Raw genomic sequence first — 19,062 nt, 5'->3', positions numbered from 1 at the left:
CAGAGGAAAAGCAAACAAACAAAAAAACTTAGCATAAATCTTACCTCATATGAAGCTTACACAAACCACTCCACCAATCTTAGGGGGGACAGAAAACAAAAGGGAGAAAGAATTCAACCTTGAAGCCTGGGGAAAGGAGACCTCAAACACAGTAAGCTTAAAAAAAAAAAATAATGAAAAGGCAGAGAAATACTGCACATATGAAGGAACAAACTAGAAACACAGAAATCCAAATAAATGAAGAGGAAATAGAAAAACTACCTGAAAAAGAATTCAGAATAATGATAGTACAGATGATCAAAAACCTTGAAAACAGAATGGAGAAAATGCAAAAATCAATTAACAAAGACCTAGAAGAAGTAAAGACTAAATATACAAAAAACACAATTAACCGAAATTAAAAATACTCTAGAAGGCATCAATAGCAGAATATCAGAAGCAGTAGAATGAACCAGGAAGATAAAATGGTGGAAATAACTTCTGAAGAGCAGAATAAAGTAAAATGAAAAGAACTGAGAATAGTCTCAGAGACCTCTGGGACAATAGCAAATGCACCAAATTTGAATTACAGGGGTCCCAGAAGAAGAGAGAAAAAGAAAGGGTATGAGAAAATTTTTGAAGAGACTATAGTTGAAAATTTCCCCAACATGGAAAAGGAAATAGTCAATCAAGTCCAAGAGGTGCAAAGATTCCCATACAGGATAAACCCAAGGAGAAACACACCAAGAGACATACTAATCAAACTAGCAAAGATTAAACACAAAGAAAGAATATTAAAAGCTGCAAGGGAAAAGCAAAAAGTAACATATAAGGGAAACCCCATACATTTAACAGCTGATCTTTCAGCAGAAACTCCGCAGGCCAGAAGCGAATGGCAGGATATGTTTAAAGTACTGAAAGGGAAAAATCTACAACCAAGATTACTCTACCTGGCAAGGATCTCATTAAAATTTGATGGAGACATCAAAAGCTTTTCAGACAAGCCAAAGTTAAGAGAATTCAATATCACCAAACCAGCTTTACAACAAATGTTAAAGACTTACATAGTCAAGAAACACAAGAGAAGAAAAAGATCTACAAACCAAATCCCAAACAATTAAGAAAATGACAACAGGAACGTATATATCAATAATTATGGATTATATATATATATCAGTATATATATATCAGCAATCTATGGATTCAATGCTATCCTATCAAATTACCAATGGCATTTTTCACAGGACTAAAAACAAATTTTCACAATTCATATGGAAATGCAAAAGACCCTGAATAGCCAAAGCAGTCTTGAGAAAGAAGAATGGAGCTGGAGCAATTAAACTTTCTGACTTCAGATTATACTACAAAGCTACAGTCATCAAGAACTTTCTGACTTCAGATTATACTACAAAGCTACAGTCATCAAGATGGTATGATACTGGTATAAAAACAGAAATATAGACCAATAGAACAAGATAGAAAGCCCAGAAATAAACCCATGCACCTATGGGTACCTTATTTTTGACAAAGGAGGCAAGAATATACAATGGGGCAAAGACAGCCTCTTCAATAAATGGTGCTGGGAAAACTGGATGGCTGCATGCAAAAGAATCAAATTAGAACACTTCCTAATACCATACATAAAAATAAACTCAAAATGGATTAAAGACCTAAATGTAAGACCAGAAACTATAAAACTCTTAGAGGAAAACATAGGCAGAACACTTCATGACATAAATCAAAGCAAGACCCTCTACGATCTACCTCCTAGAGTAATGGAAATAAAAACAGAAGTAAACAAGTGGGATCTGATTAAACCTAAAAGCTTTTGCACAGCAGAGGAAACTATAAGCAAGGTAAAGACAACCCTCAGAATGGGAGAAAATAACAGCAAATGAAACAACTGACAAAGGATTAATTTCCAAAATATACAAGCAGCTCATACAACTCAATACCAGAAGAACAAACAACCCAACAAAAAGTGGGAAAAAGACCTAAACAGACATTTCTCCAAGGAAGACATACAGATGGCTAACAAATACATGAAAAGATGCTCAACACCGCTCATTATCAGAGAAATACAAATCAAAACTACAATGAGATATCACCTCACACCAGTCAGAATGGCCATAATCAAAAAGTCTACAAACAATAAATGCTGGAGAGGATGTGGAGAAATAGGAATGCTCTTGCCCTGTTGGTGGGAATGTAAATTGATAGAGCCACTGTGGAAGATGGTATGGAGATTCCTTAGAAAACTAGGAATAAAACCACCATATGACCCAGCAACCCACTCCTAGGCATATACCCTGAGGAAACCAAAATTGAAAAAGACACATGTATCCCATTGTTCACTGCAGCACTATTTACAGTAACTAGAACATGGAAGCAACGTAGATGTCCATCGACAGATGAATGGATAAAGAATTAGTGGTACATATACACAATAGAATATTACTCAGCCATAAAAAGGAATCCATTTGAGTCAGTTCTGATGAGGTGGATGAACCTAGAGCCTATTATACAGAGTGAAGTAAGTCAGAAAGAGAAAGATAAATATCGTAGTCTAATGCATATATATGGAATCTAGAAAAATGGTACTGGAGAATTTATTTACAGGGCAGCAATGGAGAAACAGACATCGAGAATAGATTTATGGACATGAGGAGAGGGTGAGATGTATGGAAAGAGAAACATGGAAACTTACATTATCATATGTAAAATGGATAGCCAATGGGAATTTGCTATATGTCTCAGGAAACCCAAATCAGGGGCTCTGTATCAACCTAGAGGGGTGGGATGGGGAGGGAGATGGGAGGAAGCTTCAAAGGGAAGGGGATATGTATACCTATGGTTGATTCATGGTGAGGTCTGACAGAAAACAACAAAAGCAACTATCTGTAAATTAAATTTGCAAATTTGTAAATCTGTAAATTCTGTAAAGCAACTATTCTTCAATTAAAAAAAAACAATCTACATATACACATAAGTTTACAGATGCAGAAAGAGTCTGGCAAGATAACAAACTTAATAGACGTTACCTCTGGGTGAGCTGGAGAAGGAAATGGCAACCCACTCCAGTACTCTTGCCTGGAAAATCCCATGGAAGGAAGAGCCTGGTAGGCTACAGTCCATGGGGTCGCAAAGAGTCGGACACAACTGAGCAATTTCACTTTCACTTTCTGGGTGAGTAGTAGGGAAAAATGTTTTCCTTTGTTTTATACTTTATTATTATTAAAAAGTTTTATGAACATGCATGCACTTGTTTTATAATGTAAAAACCTATTGCTACTCTGAACCAAAAAAAAAAAAAAAAAAAAAAACAGAGAGAGAGACTGACAGGGAGTCAGCCAGTACTGTTCATACAAGGTGAAGATCCATAAGTGAAGCATCTCTGTTTTATAATTAGTAAAAATGAAATCTGTTTCAGGAGCAGTTAAAGGGACTCTACTGGGATTTCACAACTGTAACATCTAGAAATAAAAGAAATGTATTTAGACATAATTTAGTTTCATAAAATCAACTAGGCTCAGCAGCAGAAATATAATTTTTTGGATTCAAAAGAGATTTAAATAGGTTACAAACATCCAGCCTCCTGAAATGTCAGCTCCATTAGGAGTATACCAAACCACGTCTAAATAATTTTTCATAACTACTTGGCCTTAATTCACAGCTGCCTGGCAACAGGGTCCTGACACTGTCCTGAAGCCAATGTCTGGCACATGATGTATTTATTAAAAACAAAAATTTAAAGACCTGCCTGGATTTTGATCCTGGCAATTCCCTGAATTAACTAAAATGAGATCAATCACCTAGGAAAGGGGCTCGAAAAAGAGCTAAAACTTATGCCAAATCTTGGCAGAGGCACAAAATTTTGCCTCAAATTTTATCTTAATTTCTTGAATAACTGGAATCCTTCTGTTTTCCATTAGAATTGTCCAGACACCAAAGAGTTCTTTCAGTCGTAATTCTTGGGGGGGTGGGGGCGGGCGGGGGCACAGTTATAGTTATATTTAATCACCTTTAATATGTCCAATTAAAATGAAAAATTCAAATAATTGTGGTTTGTTATGATGTCAGTGGACTTCCCAAATAGCACTAGTGGTAAAGAACCCGCCTGCCAATGCAGGAGACATAAGAGGCGTGGGTCAGGAAGATTCCCCTGGAAACGGGCATGGCAACCCACCCCAGTATTCTTGCCTAGAGAATCCCCATGGATAGAGAAGCCTGTGGGCTACAGTCCACGGGGTTGCAAAGAGTCAGACATGACTGAAGTGACTAAGCACATATGATGTCAGTACAAGTTATATTTTATCTTCTGGGGAAAAAATTTTTGGCCTTGAACTAGCTTTGGGGAAAACCTCCATCCAAGCCTATCACATCCTCCTAGAAGAACCATATTAGTAACTTATTATAGGAACAAATATGCTTATTTTATGGGTTTATAAATATCTCAAATCAGAAACTGTTATACAGGGTCCAAACTTCACAGGACAAGCTAAACCTACAGCCCTAAAGAAAAGTTTAAAAATGTGATGGTGTACATATGTGTTTGTCAAACTTGTAGAACTCTAGGCTAAAAAGGGTTAATTCTACTGCATGTAAATTGCATCTTAATTTTAAAAAATTGGAAAAAAGTGCCCTATGCAATTTATTTACTTATTGCTAAGAAGCTAATTACAGATTAAAAATCCTCTTGTGTGTCCTCTTCTGTTACCTACTTTACAAATTTATTTTTTAAACAGGTAGTTCATGGATTTGTCTAAACTACATTCTTTCAGCTACTCTCCTTTGAAAACCTCTTGCATCATCACAATCTATCCCCTTCTGCTGGATCATTCTTATCAGCATATGAACACGCATTTTTTTCTTTCATCTTAAAAACAGAACACAAAAACATAGTTAAGTTTCCTTAACTACGTACACAGCTCTCCAGCTACCAATTCGTTTCTGTTGCCCTTCACAACAACAAAACTCACAAAATCTGTCAACATCTGCTCTCTCTACTTCACTGTTTTCTTTAACCCACTCCTGTGCCCACTCCCAAACTTCACTGAACTAGTTGTTACCAAGATCATCTCCATGTTGCTAAATCCAATGGTCTAAATCCATGTTGCTAAATCTCAGTTTTCAACTTAACCTTAATCTATCAGCCGTATCTGATGCTTTTCAAAATCACATCTTCCTCTCAAACACTCTCCACTTGGCATCCAAACCTCCATTCTCTCTGGGCTCTCCTCCAAACCACTGGCTTCTCCTCACTCATGGTTGCTGGATCCTCCTTTCTAGAAACATTCGAGAGCCCTTTCTATCAGTCCTCTGACTCTTCTCTGTCAACTCTTCCTCACGAGGTGGTACGACAGCTCCTGTCAGACTCATGTATACAACTGTCCTTTTGCATATCTCCATTTTGATGTTTAATCATTACCTCGAACTTAACATACTCAAAACTGAACTCTTAATACTGCAAATCTCTGACTGCTCCCCATCCCACACAGAAAACTCCTTCTCCCATCTCTCTCTTCATCACAGTAAATGTCAACTCCATTCTTCAACTCTTTATAGACCAGAAGAGATGACTATTGACGTTGTCTTATATCCTACATACAATCCATTAACAAATCCTACTGGCCCTATCTTTAAAATGTGTTCTGACTAGAAAACAAAGTAGTGGCTACCACGTGGGGAGAGGGGGCAGACAATATAGAGGTCGGGGAGTAGGAAGCACAAATTATTGGGTGTAAGATAGGCTCAAGGAAGTATTGTTCAACATGAGAAATACAGCCAGTGTCTTACAATAACTGTTCATGGAAAGTAACCTTTGAAAACTACAGATTAAAAAAAAAAAAAGCAGATGGACAATGAAAAATGTAAAAAAATGTACCCAAAAAAGTAATTAAAAAAACCCACCCAAACAATCTACGTACAAAGAGGTTGTGTCAGAACATTACTGGTTTACATTTATGATGGTGGTCCTTATTTTGAATTTTCATTTAGTTCTTTGCTATACATCTGTATCCATACCCACAATAAAAATGATTTAATGTTTACAAAAAATAAAATAAATGTGGGACTTCCTTGGTGGTCCAGTAGCTAAAACCTTGTACTCCCAACGCAGGGGGCCTGGGTTCCAGCCCTGGTCAGGGAACTAGATCCCACGTGCCACAACTAAGAGTCATAACTAAAGATCCCACACGTCATGTGGCAATGAAGACCCAGCACAGGCAAATAAATAATAATATCAAGCCCTCAACAAACTCACAGTTTAAAAAATAAACAAAACAAAATAAAATGTATCTTGAATGCAACCATTTCTCATCCACTCTACTGCTACCAGTCTGATCCAAGTGACCATTTCTATCTTGAATTATTGTGAAGTGTTCCTGACTCAGCCACCTGTCCTGCATTAGGCCCACCTAACCCCAAAAGTTTACTCCCAAGCTTTCCAATACAGTAGTCATTAGACAGAAGCTATAAAGCACTTGAAACGGAGTTAGCATGACTGAGGACCTAATTCCTAAGCTTCTGTTCTTGTTGCGTAGTCGCTAAGTCCTGCCTTAGCATCACTAATACCCTTTGTAACTCCATGGACTGTAGTCCGCCAGGCTCCTCAAGCCTGGGAAATCCAGTGTGCAGGATTTCCCAGGTAAGAATACTGGAGTGAGTTGCCATTTCCCTCTCCAAATTCCTAAACTTTTAAAATTTTAATTAACTCAAATTTACAAACTGAAGCAGTAGAAAATATTTTGCCATTAAAAACAGCATGACTAAAAAAAAAAACCAGCATGACTATTTTGGTAGTACTGCATTTCACCTCAATTGTTGAAACTTTAACATCTAAACTGAAATGTGCTTTAAATGTAAGATAACAGAATTTGAAGGCTAAGTAACTAAAATCTATCTCACTAAAAATTTGATTATGTTGACTACATGTTCAATGATAAATGTTCTAAATTCTGGGGTAAATAAAATTTATCATTCAGATTAATTTTATCCATTTCTTTTCATCATTTTAACCTGGCTACTAGAAAACTTAAAATTATGTGACTTACGTCGTCCTACTGAACAGCACTGCTCTGTTTGTCATCACACAGCCGAGGGATCCTGCTTTGTGGAGTAATTCTCTTCCAAACTCTCCAGCTGACTTTGCATCTCAGTTAGCATTAAGTCCTTAAGACGGTTAATGGGGCCCAAGGTCACTTGACCCCTCCTTTCTGACATCATCACCTGTCAGATCTCTCCCCTATCTCTCCCTTTGTTGTACTGCATTCACCCAGGACTGTGCGCTGCTCCTCAAACCATGTCCAGCAATTTTCTCCCTCATGGCCTTTGTCTCTCAAGTTCCCTCTGTTGATAACTTTCTTCCCCTAGATACCTATCTATGTGTCTTATTCCCCAGTTTCCTTCAAGACTCTGCTCAGTTGTCAGTGCGTCAGACATGCCTGATTACCCCATGTCAGCACTTCTTCATTCACCATTTTTCACCACAGTACTTCTCTGTTTGTACTGCAAATTTACATTTACTTGCTTGTATGATTATTATCTGCCCATAGCACACATGACACATCTGTCACAAAGACACATGCACCCTGATTTTCACTGTAGCACTATTTACAATAGCCAGGACATAGGAACAACCTAAATGTCCATCAAAAGAGGAATGGGTAAAGAAGATGTGGTGTGTGTATGCATATATATCTATGTATGTATATGTGTATGTATACACACACACACACACACACACATAGGTAAATACAATGGAATACTACTCAGCCATAAAGAACAAAACTAGGTTATGTGTAGAGATGTGGATGGACCTAAAGACTGTCATACAGAGTGAAGTCAGAAAAACAAGTATCACATATCAATGCATATATGCGCAATCTGAACAAATTGGTATAGACCATCAGAGACATAGCCGTAGAGAACAAATAAAATGTATGGACACCAAGGAAGGAAGGGTGGGTGTGGGATTAATGGAGGGATTAGGATTGACATACACACACTATTGATACTATGTATAAAATAGGTAACTGATGGGGCTCAGTGGCAAACAATCCACCTGTCAATGTAGGAAATACAGGAGATGCAGGTGTGATCCCTGGGTCGGGAAGATCCCCACAGGAGGAAATGGCAACCCAATCCAGTATTTTTGCCGAGAAAAATCCTGGCATGGACAGAGGACCCTAGCGGGCTACAGTCTACACATTCACAAGAGAGTCGAACACAACTGAGTGACAAAGCACACACACTGAGAACATACTGTGTAGCACAGGGAACTCTGCTCACTGCTCCACAGTGGCCTCAATGTGAAGGAAATCCAAAAAAGAGGAGATATATATCATACTTATAGCTTATCACTTTGCTGCACAGTAAGCAAAAACTAACACAACACTGTAAAGTAACTATACTCCAAAAACATGTCAAAAAATATATGTCAGATGAATGAATAAATGCACGAATACATGAATGTCTGCATGGAAGCATGTGATACAAATTCAGGAGACAGACATATTATTCAATGAAAACTATATCTCCTCCCATCACCAACCACCACCTAACCATTCCCCCTTCCCTAGTGACAGCTACGATGCCAGTTTCTATATAACCTTTCAGAAAGGTTGAATGTCTTGAATACAAGGCATATACTAACATATATGCATATATACATCCTTTTTCCCTTACACATATGGTTTAAAAAATATCAGTTTGCACATTGCTTTTTTACCACTTAACAATACTATATCTATTTTAGATGTCTTTCCCCACCTATTTACATACATATGTTATTTTGCTTCAACATTTACTTTGTTAGCTAGATAATATTTCTTTTTATAGCTCTAGCTGCTTGAGTTCCTTAATAATAAAAAGCTTTTAATGTTACAAACATTAATAGCAAAATCTTTTTATTACTACAAAGAATGCTGCAATGACTACATATATCTTTACACACATCAGTTGTACCCCATATCTGTAAATTCACCCTCTGTTCAGAAATGTATGAATGTATCCATTTCCACATAACCTTACCAACTCAGTGTTTTATCAAACTTTATTTCTGTCAATCTTTAGGTTAAAAATAGCATCTCATTTTGATTTTATTTTGGTTTCATTATTATGAATAAGGCTAACATGCTTTGTTTAAAAGTCATCTAAATTTTCCTTCCTGAGAATTAGGACCATCTTTCTATTGGCTGTTGGTGATTCTTTGGTGGACTCTGTTTAAATACTGAAAGGGTAAGAATATTCTTCGTTATACTTGGTGAAAATATTTTTCCCAATTTGACACTTGTCTTTGGCTTTTATATATGATTTTCTCTTTACATTGAAAAGAATGCTGTCAATCTTAACTTTCCTTTTATGACTTTAATGTCATATTTAAAAGGTCTGTGAACACATAAGGATACAGGTTAAACCTCTGAGTTAGGAAGATCCCCTGAAGGAGGGCATGGACACTCCCTCCAGTATTCTTACCTGGAAAATCTCATGGACAGAGGAGACTGTTGGGTTACAGTCCACACGGTCACAAAAGAGTCGGACAAGACTGAAGTGACTTAGCATGCACAAGTTTGGTATTTCTAGTTAGATATGCTCTTCTTCAATTTAACTGTCATTCATTACATACTGAAGACTGTATTAAACATCCCCCATGTTTTCTACTTTGATACCTTCATTTTAAATTTTACACCCTTGACCATCTGGAATTTATTTAATGTGAGAAATGAATGACCCGATTTTGCCCCCGAGATGGCTACTTTAGGCTATCTGTAGTGGACGGCTACCATCTAATGAGAACCCCACTCCCCTTCCCCACGCTACATGAAAGTCTACCTTACTGACTACCTTCATTCGTACCTTGCTGACTGTTTGCTCCACTGATGCGGCTCATCACATGCTTCACTTCGTTCATGATTAACATTTCCAAAGAGAATAAGGAGACTCAGAAAGTGTCAAGCGTTTCCCTCCTTCCCATACTACCCTTTAATTATTTGTTAATAACAGTTTTAAAGAACTATAGATCAGTTTCAAATACAGTACTAATGAGGTCAAGTCACAGGTCAATTCTGGAAGAGGTCCGTTCATTCTGCAAAAAGGGAAGACTCCATAGTCTTCAGACTGTATTTCTAATTCTAGCCCGTCATCTAGCATATAACATATGTCACTGAAGAGAGACTGGGGTAGGGAGAACAATATGATGGCTCAGGGGATATTTATCACCTTCATGTGAAAAATAATTCAGGCCCCACAGATCAACAGCACCATCTTCATAAATCAAGCACACATTAGTTTGCAAAGACAGCACATCCAACTAGAATTAGCAAATCTGTAAAGATAGTAAAATATAGCACATCCATATATAACATGCATGTCAGGATTGGGGACTGAAGGTAAATAAACCTGCAGTCACTCTGACTTCATTTGTTAACTTTTTTTTTTTTCAAGTTTTCTTTCTATTTACAGTTTAGCTATATACTGGACATTACCTGTATGTGCCCCGTAATACTGCTGTGTTCTATATTGTTGCACCTGTACTCAACCATGTTCACCAAAGTTGCTAAAATTAAATTCAATACCATTACTACACTTTGTAACATGGGTGACCATGGTATCACTATAATTGGTAAGGTTGAGAAATAGAAAAGTTCATAAGATCTCCAAAGTTATGGTTAAAATGACCTTTAGTGTATGTGGTTCCAAAATGGAAATCAAGCATCCTTAGAGCATAAATGAAGACAGAAGAAGTGAAATGCACATTCCTATGTATCACAGGCATGGAAGCCAGAGTCGGAATGTTTTTGCAGCTGTCAAAAAACAAGACTTCTAGGATTCCGCCCCGCCCCCCACCACCCAAAGGACCACCTATCCAGAATCTTTCCAAGGAACCAGAGAGGATCCTTGAAGTGACCATAACCCCCACTCCCCAAAAAACCCAACTCTACAGCCCTCAGAGCATACTCCCAATGGGCCAATAAATCTTTTATGTCAGTCCTTCCTTGCCCTGGAGGATCCAGTCTTTTCTCTTGGCTTTGATAAGAATTTTTACTTGGAGGACACCTTTTAAAACCATTAGCTAGCTCTCTCTTTTTCTGGCATCCATAACCATAAATACCCTGGATTCTTCAATCTGAAAGGAGAAAAACATATCTTTCTCCTTCTCCTCACATGTCAGAATTTAAAGAGGGCCTACTAATTTCTTAAATGAATTGCTAATTCAAGCTCTGGTATCAGGAGTATTATAATTGTTTTCGTTTAGTTCATCAAATGTCAAAGCTAAAAGATCTTAGAAATCATATCATCCATTCTCCCTGGTTTCCTTTTGTAGGACTTTTCCTTTTCAATGTCCATCCAAAAACATTCAGCTCTTCTAGAGGCTGGAACCTACTGTTTTTCAATGGCTTCTTTATCTTTAGTTAAAATATGTCCCTTTGTCCTTTTTCTGTTTACCTTGCTGAGACAAGGACAACTTTTAATTCTTGATTTCCCCTTCCACCTTCTTAATTAGGATTTCCAAGTGTTGGACACTTAATCTTTTGATTAATAATTAAGTTTACCATATGGCCTCAAACGACTCGGTTCTTCCAAGCCTTCCCAGTAACTCTTCCCACCTGGTCCTAGGACGCAAAGAGGGTGACAACTGTGGGAGAGGGTAGTGTCCTTCTTCATCAAAATATGTTTCTGGGCTCCACTAGACACCTAAAGGATCAAAAACCGGGTGGCAATGAGTATTCTAAATAAGTACCTCATATGTCTGAGGATCAAGCAAGACCGGGACACACTGCTACAAGTACCCTTTTTCTTTGTGTTCAAATTCAGGAAGTGATGCCATCTAAGTAGACTCTACTCCACTCATCTCCCATTTTCGTCTTTAAAAGAGAAAGGGCCAAGTGATCCTTATTTATTATTAATTCTTATTATTTATTGTCTCTAGTTCTTACATGTTATATCCTTTCAGTGTTTAGCCTATTTTCAGCCACTACCTTTAGCACCTCACCAAAGCCAACAGACCCACCAGATGGCACAAAGACGCTGTCTGTTGTCTAGAAAAGAGAGTGACGGAAAGCAGCATATTTTATCTTGGACCAGCAGCCACTGAATGGCTGGAGTAGATCGACACAGCTGGTGCAACCACAAGATCAGGCCCGCTGAGCATCAGGACACCCAAGGGCACTTAACTGGGAATCACTCTCATGAAGAAGCCCATAACCCCTCTGAGATGCTAACTTGCCCCAGACCCTGTTACAAATAAATCAATCAGATGGTAAAGAATCTGCCTGCCATGCAGGAGACTTGGGTTCGATCTGTGGGTCAGGAAGATCCCCTGGAGAAGGGAATGGCTACTCACTCCAGTATTCTTGCCTGGAGAATTCCATGGACACAGGAGCCTGGGGAGCTATAGTCTGTGTAGTCATAAAGAGTCATACACAACTAACCAACTAACACTTTCACATTTTCAAGAGAAGCTCTTTTTCTAATATTTACAAAAGGTACCAAAGGCTACAGACAGATTCAGTTTAAAAGTTGCATTCTTAAAACAAATTTAAAACTTTAGGAAACAAACTCAAAAAGACCAAGACCACCCATGAATTAGAATTTCAAAGCAGTTCTTTTCCTTAGCAAATAAAAACCAGGATTATTATATTCCATATGCCACTCTGTTAACTCATTCAAAACTGCATTGTTATCTATACTCTTATTTCAATACTATGTTTCACTTGAGCTATCACTGAAGCTACATTTAAACCATACCATCAAGAGCACAAAATCTTAGACATCAGTATTAACACACTCTTTTGTATTAAAATCTTACCCATGAAAAGATTCTGCAAATTAAAAAAAAAAAGTTCTACTGGGTCCACTTGGCACACAATAAGTGCTCAGTTAGAAGTCTCTTGATTTCTCTGTCAGAGAAATTGCCAAGAGAGCTGCCAAACTGTGCAACAGAGAGCCAAGTGCCAAAAACAAAGCCCCCTGCTGATGATCTCCAGCTTCGGAGTCAAGAACCAAAAGTTCACTTGAAAACTGGTTGCTTAAAACTTGGTAGAAAGAAAGAATGTTATTACACCATAGGTTCCTGTAGCCACTTGCAAAACAGAGTTAGCTCTGAAGACACTTAAAGCACAGCACTTGTACCTGCTCCTTAACAACCATGTAAAAAGGTTTTCTTTTCAGAAAAACATAGGCATCTGGCAAATCTTCCCTATGACTTGCACACCAGAGATGAGAGAGTTCTAGGTCACCATGAATGGTTTCTAATGGCATAAAAATACGCAAAGCCAAGAGAACATCTAAATCAGCCACTCTCTGGGTCTTCAGAATTGGAGAGAAATGAATAGGAAAGAGTTTACATAGAAGGCAGGAACCACAGGTATTTCACTCCAGAAGTCTCCATTCAGTATGTTATTCTTAAATTGAAGGCTTAACAGTCTTAATGATTTCTGACTGCTGTTGCTGATGTGGTAATGTACTGTCATACCTACATTTATAATCATAAGTGGCATATTTTTGATAACTATAACCCATGATGCTGTCAAAGTTATGTATCACATGTGAGGTCACCTTTCTTTTTTCTTTTTTTTTCTTTAGGGCTCTCTAGTCCATTAAAACTATATACATTGTTTGGTCAAAATGATAAAGATTCTTACTCTAATCAAACCTATAACTTGGTAAATCCATTTTAAGCTCCTGCAAGTTAGTTATCTTAGAGAAAAACAATTCAACTGCTACATACTGCTATTCTTTAAACCCTTAATCTTAATTCAAAAAATGGTCTGAAAAGTTTCAAAATCTCTGAATTCTGTTGTCATTACGTGAAGCAAAGAAAATCTTCTGGGAAGCCCAGAGATCATAGCAAGGAGCAAGAGAACTTTTTAATAATCTCCTTTAACGTTGCTATCTTTCCCAGTCCTCTCCTTAGAGCAGCAAAACATTTAGAAAACCGTTTAACATTTGCTCCATATGCAAATTTGGAACTACGGTTCAAAGAATTTTCTGGCTAGCATATATTACTAACTTCATGGTGCAAGGTGGGGGCTACATTTTAGTAAGTGCCTAATCAGAAATATCTGGTGCTCAGCACTGGTTTCCTAAGAGCTAACTTTAAGAGAGGCATAAAATCGTAATATATATATAAACACATACTATATGGGAGCACAGAGCCTCTCTGTTACTTGCAAAAGGAGACATTTTTACTTTACTCATTATGAACTTTACCAAGTGAAAAGTCATTTTTTGACTGCTTTCATTTCACGCATATCGCTTCCAAGCTCTTCTTCCTTCTTACCCTTTTCAGCAGATAAACATTCTCCTCTTTCCACGAGCTTACTTGCTCTAAGCTTACTATCCTTTTTTTTTAAAGAGGGAAACTACAACACATCATTTCAATTAAACTCAAAATATTTCTCCCACATTTCTTTTTTTTCCCCACATTTCTTATTCAAAGATCTTTAGGAATAAGTCTCATGCTTCTCACTGAAGATAAAATAATCTCACCAAATGTAAATGATGTCTCACGCTGCAATTTCATTTTGAGCCTTAATACCTACTGTGCAATTACAAACTTTTGCCACCTGAGTATTCCTTATATATTTTATAATGGCTTAATTTTTTCCATAATGTTCTATATGGTTTAATGATCATTTCCTCTATCACTAACCTTCTCACATTTCCATTAATGACACAAAAATTATTTTTAATTAAAAAAACCCACCTCTTCAAAAAGTATGTTACTTGGAATATGTTACTCTGTACTGTTTCTCAAATCTCAATATAAAAGAATAGATTTTGAAAGACTATTTTTTCTTTATTCACTGATTAAGTCAGATTTATGACCGCCCCTCCCCATTCCAGCTACTGTGAATTTTGAATGAAACAACCACAATTGTAACAGAAGAAACATCTGTTGCTTTTTTTCTTCATCAGGGCTTTCCAAACTGAAAGAAAGCCTCTGCCTGACCTCCTCTCCCTCTCCACCCGCCACCCCCCAACACTAAGCTCCTTCAAACTTTTTTTTTAAGTAAATGTATTATTGAAAAGTGTACCGTGTCCATTTAAAATGTAATAGTTTATCTAGAAACATTCACTTTACTGAAGTTCAAAGAACAAGTAAATGTTACATATACCACAAAACCAGAGATGTGACTGGGGGAATACTCATTGTAACTGAAATGCAGGCTTCAAGAGTACACTTGAAGAGATCAAGCTGTCACACATTCTGGGCTCAGGCAGGACTGTTTATGGCTAAAATTTTCTTCACAGGCTCCAGATTCATATAGGATCTTGCACGCTGTATTTCCCTTGCCAATCCAATGCTAACATAATGGCAGTCCCTACCAAGAGGCAGACACCAAATGGTGCCACCCACACTCTCACACTGTGCCTGGTAATAAACCATAAAGCAGTGGAATGCACCGGCCCCTTTATGAGCAAACAATGCCTGAGCTTCATTAGAATACAGCTGACATTTTCAAAGCACAAATACTTTTAAGAAAAATGAACTAGGAAAAAAGGGAATGAAACAGCTATGAAAGCTGAAATATTTTTCTTAAGTGTCAGGTTTATTCCAAAGATCCTGAGGAAGCGGATTTTACTCTTGACAATTTCAAAGTTTTCATAAATGAGAAAAAAAATTGTATGGTAAGAGGCAAAGCTTATTTTATTAACCACTGGAAAGAAATGAAAGTAAAAACTCCCTTCTGAATTGCAGTCACAAGTAAGAACCACGAAGTGCCTTTAAAAGGATTTCTTTCTTTAATTGCTTCTTTGGTTCTTGAACAGAGAAAATGGAGCTCCAGAATTATTTCTACATTTTAATTGCTTTATATAAGTAATTGAGTGATGAACTAAGCTTACTCTACCCCTCCCCCCCTGCCCACCCCAACCCCCATACCCTGTAGTTTTCCTGTCTGCAACAAGCAAGGACGTCTTGAAATCGGCGTGCTCCTGGCTATTTATCAATTTAACATTGCTGCTGTTGAAAGAACATAAAATAAACGCTGTAGAAACGCACCCAGCAGTAAGAAACAAAATGATCTCTCTTACCTGGTCTAAAGAAGCATGCCTCTCACTGCAGTACCAACAACACTCTACAGTCTTTGTTACCATTCAGAGGAAACTTGAGACTGTGTCAGACATGAGCAATCGAGCTCAGAGCCGCTCAATTTAACATACTTCTCAGTAAAACTAAAAAGATGCTCAAGAAAATTCGTTACTGGCTTTTAAAAAAGAGGAGTACTGTCTAATGCCACAAAAACACTTAAAAAGAAACAAAGTCATATTAAAGCCTTTCAGAAATAGCCTTAAAATAGAAGTGGTGAAACAACACAACGCCTGACTCAATCCTAACGCTTTTCTAAAAATCACTTGAATTTTAACTGGCCAAAAAGTAGGATGGAACTTACTCATGAACTCTGCATATTTCGAATTATACATGTCAGGGTATTTGCTGGCTCCGAAGCAGTCAGAAAGGAGAAGATTTTAGTGCATCTTGAAGGCAGAGCAAAAGAACCATGAGTTTGTGGGGCGGGCAGGGGGAGGAGAAACTCTTGAAAAACTGGTCAGACTTTTCAGCCTATAATAACTGTCCAGCTCCTCTGGGAGAAAAAAAAAAAAGTCCTGGTTCTGCCCCCTGAGATAGGAGGCTATGCTTCAATGCCAAAATGAATGACAGGCCCATTTCTGATATCAACAAAGAGCAGCTTAATAGTGCTCGATTTTTTTCCACTTTCCCACACAGTTAGAAGTTCTAATTTTTTCAGGTTAGTACCTTTATATCTAGGGTTAAGTACCTTTCACTACTTTCCCAAGAGAGAACCCAATTATGTTGTCCTAGTTTTTTAAATGATTAATTAAAAATACATACCTAATTATCTTACTGTTTTTTCCTAGGCAGGAAGCTGAACAAAAGATGACCTCTTAAATTCCTTTCCAAATCTAACCTTTGCCGTATCAGATTACCATATGACTAATTATTAATATTAATAAGGTGCTCCTGCATCCTGCCATGAGGACACCAAGAGAAACAAAAAGTAGGTACCAAATATAAAAAGGTAAAGGAGATTATAAACTTTTCAACTAGCTAGGTGCAATATCATTTATTAAAGTTCATGTCTCTGATTATACAAATTCAAAACAATAAACTCTTCTGATCAACAGACATATGAGCCAAGCACTATTTTGGGCTCTGGGATACAGCAGGGAACACAACAAACAAAAGTCAAATGTAATAAACCCCTGTCTCCCGTGGGTTTGCTTATATCTCAGGTCTCTGAAAGTATAACTCCTAGATGACTAAGGTACCCTTCTTCCTTTGAGTAGGTATCACCTAATGGGAAATATTCTCCCTTGAAAGTATAGCTTACTCCAGAGGGCAAGGATCTTTTGCTTGCTTCATTGCTATATCCCCAGTGGCTAAGACACAGACTGTTAGACACTCAAATAAACATTTACAGAATAAAAAATTCCAACAGAGCTTTTTCTTAGTCAAATTTTTCTTTATAAATGGATTATGTATGTACCACATCTCACACACAGAGATATGTCAAAAAGATACAGCACAATGTAAATTAAATTGAACTGCAAATACTTATTAGCTTAAAACTGAAAAATACAACCTCTATGGGCCTGTAACTTTTTAGATTCTAAATCTGTTTTCAGTAACAGATATGAGGTCACTGTAATATTTGAGTAAAGGAATCAGTTAAAATTCTATACACTAAGGTTTTGTAGACCATCATTTCTCAGGGGCATTTTGAATTAAAAAAAAAAAAAAGAAACCTGAAAATTACACAGCACCCAATCAGTTTTGTGTACTAAAATCTAGTATGAATACCTCTGTTTAGACACCCACATTTGAAAATAACCCACATTTGAAAACAATCTTCCTATCCCTGCTTCTCGCTGTTCTTGATTGCCTTACCAGAAACAACACAAGAAATAAGCATATACCTCTGACCTACGAGGTCAGCCCAAAGTGATATCCCATGTCACCCAAGGCCAGGATATTCCGGGGCTAGAAAAGATCATACCTACTTTGTTACAGTCTTGAAGCGAAACGAAATTAAACTTTCTAGTACTCAGGTACATGGATCCCTAGGACTAGACAGTGATTTACATGTTCAAATATTCTATCTGGAATAGTTAGTACAATAAATTAACAGTAACTTGAGGTCAGGAAGATGCTATGATGACTGAGGTCAAGTAATCAATAAAATAACATGGAGCCAAGGCTTCCCTGGTGGTCCTGGGGTTAAGAATCTGCCTTGCAATGCAAGGGACACCGGTTCCATTCCCTTGCTAGGAAGATCCCACATGCACCTAAGAGCAGCTAAGCCTGTGCGGCACAACTACTGAAGCCCGCATGCCCCGAGAGCCCATGCTCTGTAACACGAGAAGCCACCGTAATAAAAAGCCCACACACAGCAGAGTAGATCCCACTCCCCGCAAGTAGAGAAAGCCCTTACAAAGCAACGAAGACCCAGCACAGTCAAAAAATAAATAGATAAAACTTAAAAAAAAAAAAAGATGGAGGCAAAGTAGGATTCCATTGGTCCTGCAGGCAAAACGTTGCTTCTCCCTGACTACTGTATCAGGCAATGAGCTAAGCAGCAAATTGACCTATCCCCTATTGTCTGCTCCAGAGCTCTGATCTTAGGCCTACCTCTATTCTTCCAAGTTTCCTCTCCTCATGTGCCCTCCTTGCCAGTGCCTTCTTTCAACTCCCAAATCCTTCACTCACACTATCCTTCAATCCACTCCCAAGCCTCCTAAGAAGGCAGCTTGAGCACTTCCTTCGGTGTACCTTCATGAGCATGTGACACACTGTGGGGAAGCTCATGAGTCTTCCCATTTGCAGAGTAAAACGCATCCAGTGTAGGTTCTCCCAGACAGTTTCTCCTTAATCTTAGATGGAAAATCCATTTAAGGCAATTCCCTGTCAGGCCAGTGATTAGGGCTTGATTCTTGGTCAAGGAACTAAGATCCTATGAGCCACACAGCATGGGAGAAAGGAACAAGGAAGGAAGAGAGGAAGGAGGGAGGGTGAGAGAAAAGAGAGGAGGAAAGGAAGAAGAGGAAAAAAGTGAGGAA

At 37.9% G+C, this 19,062-nt stretch overlaps 1 protein-coding gene across 12 annotated transcripts in view; it reads right to left on the bottom strand.

Moving 5' to 3' along the window:
- TFDP2 (transcription factor Dp-2) overlaps positions 1-19,062 on the bottom strand; it is a 209,111-nt gene that overhangs the window by 54,911 nt on the left and 135,138 nt on the right. For 3 of the 12 annotated variants that reach the window (XM_070466655.1, XM_070466656.1, XM_020879322.2), the window contains exons 1-2: positions 15,099-15,364; positions 10,198-10,303 (exon numbers count right to left, since the gene is read on the bottom strand). The exons of 3 other annotated variants lie outside the window; for them this stretch is intronic. Coding sequence is in view for 1 of the 9 variants with exons in the window: in XM_020879320.2 (XP_020734979.2) it covers positions 9,835-9,868 (34 nt within the window). In the remaining 8 variants the exon portion in view is untranslated. Of the gene's footprint in view, positions 1-9,834; positions 9,880-10,197; positions 10,304-15,098; positions 15,365-16,017; positions 16,111-19,062 lie in introns of those variants that run through there. 6 more of the 12 variants (XM_070466654.1, XM_070466657.1, XM_020879327.2 and 3 more) reach the window with 4 other exon arrangements.

The sequence above is a fragment of the Odocoileus virginianus genome, chromosome 4 (assembly GCF_023699985.2).
Source record: "Odocoileus virginianus isolate 20LAN1187 ecotype Illinois chromosome 4, Ovbor_1.2, whole genome shotgun sequence".
NCBI classification, from domain to species: domain Eukaryota; kingdom Metazoa; phylum Chordata; class Mammalia; order Artiodactyla; family Cervidae; genus Odocoileus; species Odocoileus virginianus.
This window is presented reverse-complemented; position numbering and strand designations above follow the sequence as displayed.